This window comes from Hemiscyllium ocellatum, chromosome 17, assembly GCF_020745735.1.
Source record: "Hemiscyllium ocellatum isolate sHemOce1 chromosome 17, sHemOce1.pat.X.cur, whole genome shotgun sequence".
Taxonomy (NCBI): Eukaryota; Metazoa; Chordata; class Chondrichthyes; order Orectolobiformes; family Hemiscylliidae; genus Hemiscyllium; species Hemiscyllium ocellatum.
This window is the reverse complement of record NC_083417.1, coordinates 52,120,944-52,133,633: the sequence shown is the minus strand read 5'-3', so window position 1 is coordinate 52,133,633 and position 12,690 is coordinate 52,120,944. Positions and strand designations below refer to the sequence as shown.

The following is a 12,690-nucleotide window of genomic DNA, read 5'->3' as shown; positions in this document are numbered from 1 at the left end:
TTCATAGTTTAATGAATTTTGATTCACCCATCGGGGGCCAGTCTAGACTGACATAGTGCTGCAATACTTGTGTTAATTCTTGTGAATTGTTCTGATGAGTGCATGGTGAAAAGCTTTGAAAAAATGTGAGGTTTCAGCAATATTCAAATTTCAGACTGCCTAAGACTCTTCCAAAATAAGTAAATCTCTATGCTATCATTATATTATATCTTTCTTATGGTAGTACATCCTTCTAAAACATTCAGTACAGTTTCCTCAAATGAATGTTTGAAGTTAAGAAGTTTAATCCACAGAAAGCCTGATTAAATGTGAAAGTTGGAATGTAATTTACTAAACTAGTTCTATGAACCACTTCGAGCTTAGGACACAATTGAAGTTACATAAAAGGCATGACTTTTTTTTAAAACAAAAGAGAGTTTTCTGGGCAGTACTAGAGACCTAACTGCTGGAAAAGGTTTGGATTTAATATTAACTTTGTGTTGCAGTAAATTATCATTGTAGTAATGATTTATTGTGCATCATTTTATTTCCTGACAGTTGCTACAAGAGGCAGTATTCTTTATTTCTTAATTGTCGAGATGAGTATGGTGAACGTGATGTATCAGACTTCCCTGAAGCAATTCCTTGGGATTTTTGACCTGTCACTAGTCAGGTTTGGTACCATGTCCTATTTACTTGGATTTACCAGTCAGACCTATTTTCTTAGTTCCTGTCTAATCCACCCTAATTTTGATTATGATTTCTATTTTATGTCCTTGCATTCTATTTTGTGTATATTTCATTTTACATTTAATGTATTTGTAATTCCACCAGGTCTGCTAAAAGTCCATTCACTAGCAAGCGAATAGTCTGCATTATTGATTATATGACCTATGAAATCTACACCTACACTGCTCGGGGATTCTACGAGCAACACAAGTTCCTTTTCACACTCTTGCTTACTTTAAAAATTGATATGCAATGCCACAAGGTTAAGCATGATGAATTTCTGACACTCATTAAAGGTATGTTGGTTCATAAGTAGATGAAGTTGAACTTTTATAAATTGTTACAATGATTTTGTGTTAGCTAAGTTGGAGAAAAAAAGGAAGAAAATCACATTTTTACTTCGAATCTAAATTAGACAATGGAATTCGCTGTGCACAAAGGGTCTGACATATTGCTTCATATCAGTATTAACTTGCACTTACATAGATCCTTTAACATTCCAATAAAATGATTTGGAAACCATCATCTTTAATTCTCAATATTTATAATGTCATAAAATGTGCTTGTTCACATTTTCCATTTGTAATTTTCTGGTTTGCTTAGTACAGGGTCTGGTATTTTACCTAAGAGAGATCCAATTGAGGTAGTAGGCAAAACATATGTGCATTTAATTCAGGACAGTTTCCCTCTGAATTGTTTACTTAAAGCTATGTGGATACATGACTGATAAATACTATTTCTATGAAAATATACAACAACTTTAAATGCATCATAAAATCACAGAATTTTACAGCACAGAAGGAGGTCATTCAATCCACCACATGTGAGCTAACCCCCTGAAATAACAATCTGTATACTGTCCTTCCTATTTGGAGGTGTCGGTGTTGGACTGGGGTGGAAAAAGTTAAAAATCACAAAATACCAGGTTCTAGTCCAACAGGTTTATTCAGAAGCACCAGCTTTCTGAATGCTGCTCCTTCATCAAATGGTTGTGGAGTAAGATCATATGACACAGAATTGATAAACATGTAACATCTTCAGTGAGCCTCCAGACGAAGCACTGCTAATTCCTGCTTTCTATTAATATGTTTGGGTTTCTTTAGGCTGGTGATATCGTTTCCTGTGGTGACGTCATTTCCTAAGTGACATCACCATAGGAAATGATATCACCACAGGAAATGACATCACCAACCCAAACATATAAATAGAAAGCAGGAATCATCAGCAGTGCTTCTTCTGGAGGCTCACTGAAGATGGTACCTAGTATGGTGATGAAACATTTGAAAATGAACCTTCCAGCTCAGCGAACAAAACTATATCCTGGTATTCAATGTAGATTTTACAAATTACTTGCAGCATAATTCTGTCAGTGATATTTTTCAGTTTTAATTTTGGTGGTCAATATATTTGACTTAACATGGAATTTGTTAATAAGACAAAAAATCCTCAAGGCATTTAAGATGTAGATTGCTTTCCAGATGGATGAACCAAGATAGTCAGTCTTCAATACTTAAATTGATCTTCATATGTTGTAGAAATTTTAATAAACTTAATGAAAATAGTTCTTCAGCATTTTAAGGATAATTTTGGCTTGGTATGATAGTGTAAAGTGAATGATATAATTTTTATTTCCATTTTCTTCTGTAAGAAGAGATGTAATACAGACCCCTATTTGCTTTCATCAATTTTACACAAATTTGCAAAGTCAAGATAATCACCAATAGTTTCTTCTGTAAAATATTTAATATTTATGACACAGCTGATGCACGTAGTATCTCTTCTTTGGTTTACCTCTTTACATTAGAAAACATTGTTTTACTGAAACTGCAGTGATACTGTGGAAGATATTGCAAACTCAAACAAGTAAAATAACTATCTGGAGGTGACTTCAATGTCTTGGCATTAGTGCTTTCAAAAATCTCTTGAGCTGCACTACTATTGATATTCCACATATTCAGAATTACCTTGCAGCAATTCTGAGGGTGGCTGAGTGGTTAACACTGCAGCCTCACAGGGCCAGAGATCTGGGTTCAATTCCAAATTTGGGCAACCGTCTTTGTGGAGCTTGCACATTCTCCTCATGTCTGTGTGGGTTTCCTCCTACAATCCAAAGATGTGCAGGTCAGGTGATTGGCCATGCCAAATTGCCCACAGTGTTAAATGCATTAGTCAGAGAGAAATGGGTCTAAGTGGGTTGCTCTTTGGAGGGTCGGTGTGCACTTATTGGGCCAAATGGCCTGTTTCCACACTTAGGGAATTGAATCTAATCAAGCAATGCCAAACTGGATATGTGACACCACCCTAAATAGTAATCACTTTAGGAATATGCTGTGCTGTATATGTCTCCCATCTGGTGTCATATACCAAGCAATTAGAGTCAACTTGCTATTCTGTTCTCTAGTAAAATACATTAACTCCAGAGAATAATTTTCCTAATTTGGATATATATAAAAAAACATATTTTGGGGTGTCAACCCTCTTTTAATTTATCACCGTAACTCAGTCTTTAGATCTCTCTAAACTGTAGGGAATATTCCCAGGTATAGAGAGCAGCTCTGCAGCTATCGCTCTGTAACCAGTGGCCAGTTGGTTTCAGATAGTGAATCCTGTAATACTTATTGAAATGTGAAGTGCTAAATTTATCATGTTTCTGAGTGTGGTCTGCATGTTATATACACTGTCATGTAAATTCAAAATTCCAGGTGGTGCTTCTCTTGACCTCAAAACATGTCCTCAAAAACCTGCCAAATGGATTCTTGATATGACTTGGCTGAATCTGGTTGAACTTAGTAAGCTTCATCAGTTCTTCAACATCCTGGTCCAGGTAAGATTGAAGGCATCATCAATATATTATTGTGGTGATGAATAATAATAATTTTTCACTGAATTTTGGATTCATATTTTAACAAATATTGATGCATGAGATTAATGTAAAATGTTTGTGTCTGACTCAGCAGTTCTAATAGTAAATTTGAATCATCAAGGTTAGAGCATCAAATCCCAGCTTTGACATTCAAACTTGCAAGCCCTCAGTCTTATGGATTGGTCATTTGTAACACTGGCCATTTGACAATGAGCCCAGCTCTCAAGTAATGGGGAGAAGGGGTTTCTACCTTCTGCTTTGCATTAAAGGGATCAGCACTGGCTCCGGAACCTGTTGTTTTATCAATGAGCTATGCCCCAATTCTTTAACTCAGTCATGGCATTGATATACATCTTCCATGTTTCCTATGGGCTTGTTAAGATCTGCACTTTTGGCTAAATGCGACTTGCATCAAGTTTTTTTGGAGGGATTTCTGTGAGGGCTTATGGGTTATTTCGACACATGTTATCAAACCCAACTCAATAACTGCCTATCCCACCCCAGTAGCATCCATAACATCCGATCTGTGTCCCACCTTCACATAGGCTGTTCGCAGAAGGAGAACAACCCTCAATAGGGCAGAAAGACTCCGAAGTTACTCTGAAGATGCACTGAATGTCACTGAAAACTTTATCTTAAACAAATATGTTTAATTTTGGGTCTCTTACTTATTGGCTTCCTGAAAGGTTAATCCTTCCTGTTTATTAACAGATTTCTGGTGGTTGCTGCTGCAGTCTGTAGCAGGCGCATATAACTAAAAGAAGTGCGACAATTCTAACCATTTAAAAATAGATTACAGAAACAGTACCATCTGCAAAGTGCTGAGATTCACTTGTCCTGAGGACAGTATGATATATGTGCAGTGGTCAGGAATCAGCCGCAAGGTGACAGCAGCTGGTGAATTAAATAAAACTGAGAATTAAACTTGCTGCTTTTGGAAAAGAACTTAATTAAATTGCAAGTCCCCTTTACAGCTGACCCATATATAAAAATAAATTAAAAGGACTCAGATGTTTTGGGAGCTGGGCAGACATCAGCAGGCTATCATGGGAAATCAGAACAGAGGAGCAGTGATGTGTTTTATGGAAACTGGGAACAGACTAACTGGTCTCATCAAATGCCGGGGGTGTTGAATGCAGAGAATAAGAACTGGTGAGATGCTGACCTGTATTGCATCAACCAAAAGACAGATCATGGTTCCCTGTTGTAACCAAAGACAATTTCTTACAATTTTGAATACTTTTGTGTTGGAAGGCCTTTTGCTTCTGTTGATGTTTACTATTTGCATGAAGACTTAGAAAAAGCACTAAAGAGCATTAAGACCAAAGACTTAGCTAAGTCAAGAGTATCAGGACCAGTAGAGCTCTGAAACAGCTAGGCTGAGAACTTTGGGGCTTTAGAATGTTGGGGAGCTGGGTGAAGAAGACAATCGCATGCTACAGAAGATGGGAGCAGATCACAAGCATTATGAATGGCAGGATATCATTGAGCAGCAATGTGGTCAATGTTATCACCGGTGTTGAGTTTGTATTGATAAAGGGAAGTTGATAGATGTAGTAATTTAGATTTTCATTTCAATGGATGTGGAATATTTGGATTCCCCCCACAGGAGATTGGTTAGCAAAATTAAAACATATGGGATAGGTGGTCATGTCTTGGCACAGATTACAGATTCTTCCTGAGCAGGTATGTCAGGTATGTATCCGGCTTATCACCATACTTGAATAGCCTTTGTTTTGCAAAGGAGATCTCTCTCTCTTCACTGTCTGGGTGAGTGCAGAGTTCAGAGCAGCCCGGAGAGCTGTAATCCACTTTAACTTGGTCACAATGGCCTGCCAAAGTACACTGTCTCAGCTACCTTCAACTGGGTCTCAAGCATACGCTGCTGCTCCCCCCTCTGTCACTTCTGGAGTCACTGAATAGGAAATAATTATATCTCTTGCATAGGCCGTGGCAGTCTCCCAGAGCATGGATGGGTTACTGGCTGTACCCAAATTAATATCCCAGAAAATTTTAAACTTCTGCAAAAAGTACTCAATAAGCTTCCTGTCCTTCAGGAGAAAAGGATCCATGTGCAAATGCTGCAAACCTGTCCCATCACCTCTGAACTTAACCTCCAATACACTACCACCTGGTCAGAAACGGCTATGTTCCCAACTCTACAGGACAGTACAGAATCCAAAAAGGCCAGTGGAGTAAAGAACTTATCAATCTTTGTGTGGCACTTGTGTGAGTTAGAGAAGAAAAGAAAGTCCCAACTCTTGGATGAAGGATCTCCACACATCCGCCAATCCCAAATCCCCACATAAATCAACCAGTTGGTTGTATTGCAGGGAGGTGCTTGGGAGACCCTTAGGCATCCTGTCCAGTTCAGGGTCTATAGTACGATTGAAGTCTCCCCCTATAATCGTGTGGCGCACTCCAAGGGACATCAACCTGGAAAGTGCATCCGTAAAAGATTTAAGGGGCTGTGCTGGGGGGTTAATAAACATTCAAAGCACCATACTCCTCTCCATGTATTAGAGCTTTGAGGATCACAAACTGCACATATTAATTTGGTCTAACAGCTGAAATGGGAGATTCTTCCGAATGAGTAGAGCTACTCCCCTGCTTTTGGAATTAAAAGACGAGAAATACACCCAGCTGAACCCTCCCTGCTGCAACCTTAGATGCTCCTTATCATCTAGATGTGTTTCTTGCAAAAGAGCATCATTGACCCTCTCCTTTCCAAGACTTGAAAGTATTTTCTTTCTCTTAATCGGTGAGTGACTCCCCTTAATATTCCAGGTGCACCATTTAAATGAGCAACTAGCCATAGCCATCTGAAACAGCCCATGACCCCCCAAGAGGAAGAAACTTACTCACAATGTGCTGAGTGGAAACAGTAAAAAAAAATGTCTAATCTGGGAAATACAACCACAAAAACTACCAAAGCAGAACTTCTAAAAACTACTCCTATAGTAAGCCAACACAAGAAACAGATAATAGGAGACTTTCCCCCTTGCTCATAGCGGGCACTCACACTATCCACTAACCCCTCCATGGCTCCTTCTAGCTGAAGCCACGCCCCAAACCTGGGCAAAACAAAAGTAAAAAATACATGTATCTTATAAACAAAGAAATTAGAAGTGGGCATTCAGCCTGTCCCACTCATACATCAACCCCAGTTATTACTTATTTTAAAAAATCCTTAACCAGGAGAAAGAAAAAACAGGGAATAATAAAAAATGAGAGGGGAGAAAGAAAAAAGACCCTCATATATTAAAGGGGCAAAACCAAGTAAACAACAGAGAAAACAAAGGAAACACTATTGTCCATATTACTTGAACTAGCCAATCTATTTTAAAGTGTTCAGGAAGTCCTTTGCCTTTTCTGATGAATCAAAAATATACACGGACCCTCCATGGCTGAAATGTAACACTGCCGGGAACCTTACAGAGTACTGAATATTCAAATCTCTCAGCCTCTTCTTTACTTCATCAAAGATCTTCCTCTTGCAGTGCACAGCCGCAGAAATGTCCTAAAAGAACATAATTTTTGATCCCTCATAGATCAGAGACTGTGGATCGTTCCCCAGTGCTCTGGAAGCTTCCAATACCATTTGCTTGTCTCTATAATGCTGAAATCTTGCCTGGCTTGTGGTGCAGAGCTCAGCATGGCAGACCTATTAGATCGCCATCATCTTGAATCCCCTCTGGAGGACATGTCTTATGAAGAAAGGTTGAGGGAGCTAGGGCTTTTTTCATTGGAGCAAAGAAGGATGAAAGGTGACTTGATAGAAGTCTACAAGATGTTGAGAAGCATAGATAAAGTAGGTAGCCAAAGACTTTTTCCCATAGCGGAAATGTCTATCATGAGGGGGCATAATTGTAAGGTAATTAGAGGAAAATTTAGGGGAGATGTCAGAGGTAGGTTCTTTACACAGAGAGTGGTAGGTACATGGAATGCACTGCCAACAGTAGTAGTAGAATCACCTACATTAGGGACATGTAAGCAACTACTGGATAGGCATATGGAAGTTATTATGATGAAGGGTATGTAGGTTTGTCTGATCTTACAGTAGGATAAAAGGCCAGCACAACATTGAGGGCAAAAGGGCCTGTATGGTGCTGTACTGTTCGATGTTCTATGTTCTAGGAAATGTTTGAATACCTTATTTGTTTGGAAAATGTGAGTATATGTTACATTGACAGAAGGTGGGTGAGGACAAGCAGTACGTTACATTAGTTGTAATATAGGCAGACCATTCAGACCATTGAGCCTGCTTTGCCATTTAATACAATTATTGCTGATCAGAATTTCATTGCCTTTCACCCAGACTATCCCAATAACTACGCTATTAACAATAAAAATGTATCAAGCCCTACTCCAAATATACTCGAAGACTGAGTTTCCACAGCCCTGTGGGGTAGAAAATTCCAAAGATTCACCAGCCTCCGAGTAAAATGATTTCTCCTCATCCATATCTTAAATGGCATCCCCTTATTTTTAGATTTTGCCCCCAGGTCTGAACTTGCCAAACAGGCAAAACATCTTACCTGCAGATATCCTGTCTGCCCTGTAAGCACTTTGTAGGTTCCAATGAGGTCAGCTCTCATTCTTCAAGACTCTGGAGAATACAGGTCTAGTCTGCCCAATCTCTCTTCATAGGACTGTACCACCATCTCTGGAACAAGTCTGGTGAACCTTCATTGTACTCCCTCTATCATTCCTAAGGTAAGGAGACTAAACTGCATACAGTACTCCAGGTGTAATCTGACCAAGCTCTTATACAATTGAAGCAAGACTTGATTACTCCGGTACTCAAATTCTATTGCAATTAATATTCTGTGACTATGCCTAATAGCATCCTGCACGTTAGCCTTCAGGACTTATTGATAAGGACACCTAGGCCACTTTGTACATCTACACTGACCAATCTCTTACCATTTGAGAAATACTCTGCATATCTGTTCTTCCTACCATAGTCGATAATCTCACATGTTTCCAAATTATATGCCATCCATTATGACCTAAGCTACTCACTAAGCCTGTTGAAATCTTTCACATAACACAGATTCTTGCTTAGTTTTCTATCATCTGAAAATCTAGGAATACTAGATTTGTTATAGACTCAAATCATAGAATCCCTACAGTGTGGAAACAGGCCCTTCATTCCAACAAGTCCACACCAACCCATCCTGACCCATTCCCCCTACCCTATTACTTCACATTTTCCCCTGACCAATGCATCTAACTTACAGATCCTTGAACACTCGGGACAATTTAACATGGCCAATTCACCGAACCTGCACATCTTTGGATTGTGGGAGAGAACCCACACAGACGTAGGGAGAATGTGCAAACTCCACACAGACAGCCGCCCGAGGCTCGAGTTGAACCTGTGTCCCTGGCACTGAAAGGCAGCACTACTAACCATTGAGCCACCATGCCACCACAGTGTTCCTCGCATCAAAACCTTGATGTTTATTGTTTATCGCTGGTACCTAAATACTAATCTTTGCAATATCCCACTAACCACAGCCTTTCAAAGTGAGATTGACCTGTTTATCCATACTCTCTGTTGTTCATACAGTCAGGACTGCCTCCCATTCTCTATGGGAGAAGCTAACATCTTCCTTATTCTCAAGATAGGGAAAGCCCCAGAGGACTGTCCTTTGTACAGGCCCATCTCACTGTTAAACGTGGATTTTAAAATTCTGTCGAAAACGCTGGCACTGAGGTTGGAGGAGGTCTTGCCCTCTATTGTAAAGGAGGATTGGGCAGATTTTATATTAAGGGCCCCAGCTCCTCTAATAATGTTAGAAGAGTACTGAATATGGTCGGGGTGTGCCAGCAAGGGTTGATTCTGGGCTTGGTAGTCTCCCTAGATGCAGAGGAAGCATTTGATTGGGTGGAATGGCCATACCTCTTTTATGTACAAGAACGGTTTGGTCTTGGGGGGGTGGTGGGGTTTTTGCCAGGTGGGTGGCAGTATTACATAGCGACCCTAAGGCAGTGGTTCTCACTAATGGCATAAGGTCTGACAATTTTAATATTGCTAGAGGCAGCTGACAAGAGCGCCCCCTTTCACCACTGCTGTTTACATTAGTGATTGAGCAGTTGGCAGAGCAATCCGAAGGGGCCCCAATATAGTTGCCCCGAAGGTGGAAGAGGGGTGCATAAAATCACCCTTTATGCAGATGACGTCCTTCTTTTTCTATCCAACCCGACAATATCGGTGTCCCGTTTAAAAGAAAATGTTTATCTATTTTGCGCTTTTCTCGAGTTAGAAAGTTAACTTTATGAAATTAGAGGCCAGTCTTGTGGGAATACCCGATCATGAAGGTAATCGGATTCCCTTTCAGGTGATCACACAGGAAGGCTGTCTATATTTAGGCATTTTTATTTCTCCTACCTTTGGTCAATTATATAAAACTAACTTTGTGCATTTGCTTGAGAAGGTAAGACAGGACCTATAGCGTTGGGAGGTTCTACCAATATCTTGGTCGGGTAGAATAGCTCTGGTTAAAATGAATGTTCTTTCTCGTTTATTATATCCCATGCGAATGCTCCCTCGGCAAACGTTACAGAGGCCTAACAGTTGACTTGGTTCTTTCATCTTGCGCTGCAGGCGACCTCTTATTAAGCTTGCTAAATTGCAGCTTCCACAGGAGATGGAGGAGGGGTAGAATGCCCTGATTTCAAGAGATATCAAATACGTTCTTGATCATCCTACGTGAATGTCTGTGCTTGCCAGGATCTGAGGTCAATATGGCTGGACATCAAGGCTCCCAGGCAAAATGCCCCCTCATTAATTTGCTGTTTATGGACAAGATGAGGATTGTGATAGAGCATTGCAGAAACCTGATTGGCATTCACACAGTTAAAGCATGGAGAATGATGCAACAAAGCGAGGGCAATTTATATAAAACTTCCCTTTTTATTCCCATAGTAGGAATGCCAGGATTTTGGCCAGAATCAATGGATTCTTGCTGTAAGTTATGGAAGTCTAGAGGAATTTCCTCTGGGAGACTTATTTCGATCAGCTGAGCCTTAAATATGAATTGTCCACTAGGGACCTCTTTTGTTATTTTCAGATTAGCGACTTTACACAGAAAAAGACCACACTATTGGTTAATTCCTATAAGTCTGATGTGGAGAGGGGAGTACTTCAGTCTACAGATGTTCTCTCGATTTGTTAGGAGGTTGTGTCTTGAAAGACATTAAACAGCCATGTGAATCTGGACTCAGGAATTGGAAGTGGAGACCTCATCAGAGGGATGGGAGGATATTTGGGAGAATGTGAGGAAGATTTCAATCTGTAATAGGACACAGGCTATGCCACTGAAGGTTATCCACAGGGCCTATTTGGCTCCAGAGCAGCTTGCGAAATTTCTAAAAGGAACGTCTCAGATGTGTCCCAAATGTAAAATAGATATTGATACTCTTACTCATTGCTTGTAGTCACGTTGCAAGCTTTGCGGGCATTGGGGTCATATGGCAAATGTTTTGGAAGAGGTCAAGGTAGATCCAGTGTCCCTCCTCTTGGTCTGCTAAATCTGCCTTCTTTAGATGTGCATGGGAAGAAACTGTTTAATATTCTCTTGTATTGTGCGAGGCAGATCATTCTGATGAGCTGGGTCTCAGAAAATCCACCGTGCCTTTTAGGATGGCGTAGGTTAGTTATGGAGCATATCCCCCTGGACTTCCTTACGAGTATGGTGCACAGGGAAACTGAACAATTTTTATAGGACGTTGCGGCCCTTATTGAACTATATAGACACAGATTTGTTGGCTATATTGACTAGGGCCTAAGTGTAGCTGCGAGGACTGTGTCTAGCGGGCTGGGGGCCCTTGAGAGGAAGAGTCGTGAATAAATATGGGTCTGCCAACTGATGCTCCATCCCAATCCTTTGTACTCTTCTGGTCAAGGTAAAGTTGCACATCAGGTATATTACCCACTGTCCTTTTAAATCCTAAAAAGAACATTCAAATCACCTCTCAATCTATACCATGGTACTTTAAAATCCAACATTTCTCTTTCACTAATTGAAATAGAATTAATCAGAATTCTGATTCAACATATTCTAACTTTGAGCAATTTAACAAAGCAAAATTCTTGTGGGAGTGGAGGGAAACTCTTCATAATTTATAAAAGTCTAATGACCCTGAAAAGTCTTCCAAGCGCCTTAAAGGAACTAAAGCTTGAAGGCTTTAATTCAGGCAGTGGCACAGATAAACTGTGAGTGGTCAATGGACTGGTCTTCCTTACTCTGCAGACCTGAGGAAACAACCTCACAGATAGGAGAAACGGTTGAAGAGAGAATCAGAGGGAGCTCTTGAGACAAAAACGTATCTTACTCTCTAATATACAAAAAATAAACAGTGAATTATTAGCAGGTGCGAAAAGTCTAGGTCAAGACTACTGACTCAGAGAGAGAAATAAAAGCTGCCTGAGATCTGGGGTCAGTAAAGTAACAGACAGTACAGGTCAGAGAGAGTAAGAGGGAGAATGTCTTTGAAATCTCTTGAAAATTAAACATTTATACCAAATATTAACATATTCATAGTAATGAGCTTACAGATTTTATCAAAAGAACAAGACAAATTTAAAATATAAGCTATAAGTATTAATTTAACCTGGAGCAGAGTTTTGTAGAGGAATAAGACAGTGTTATTTTCTGGGTCTATAGATTGTGAAGGAGTAAAAATGGCCTTTAGTAGATTGATAGTGAGCGGCACGGTGGCACAATGGTTAGCACTGCTGCCTCACAGCGCCAGAGACCTGGGTTCAATTCCTGCCTCAGGCAACTGATTGTGTGGAGTTTGCACATTCTCCCCGAGTCTGCGTGGGTTTCCTCCGGGTGCTCCGGTTTCCTCCCACAGTCCAAAGATGTGTGGGTCAGGTGAGTTGGCCCTTGTGTTAGATAAGGGGTAAATGTAGGGGTATGGGTGGGTTGCGCTTCGGCGGGTCGGTGTGGACTTGTTGGGTCGAAGGGCCTGTTTCTACATTGTAAGTAATCTAATTTCAGCTTTATGATATGTTCTTCTTGTCGGATGTGGGAGTTTAGGGAGAGTTTATGGGTTAATGCGGATTATATGTGACTTATATAACTTATTGCTGTTGGTTGTGAATC

At 40.2% G+C, this 12,690-nt stretch overlaps 1 protein-coding gene across 1 annotated transcript in view; it reads left to right on the top strand.

The window, feature by feature from the left end:
• The window catches only part of LOC132824077 (dynein axonemal heavy chain 5-like), a 285,827-nt gene that overhangs the window by 233,619 nt on the left and 39,518 nt on the right, over positions 1-12,690 (top strand). Inside the window, 3 exon segments of the mRNA XM_060838346.1 lie at positions 538-652; positions 814-1,004; positions 3,411-3,532. Coding sequence (XP_060694329.1) covers positions 538-652; positions 814-1,004; positions 3,411-3,532 — 428 coding nt within the window.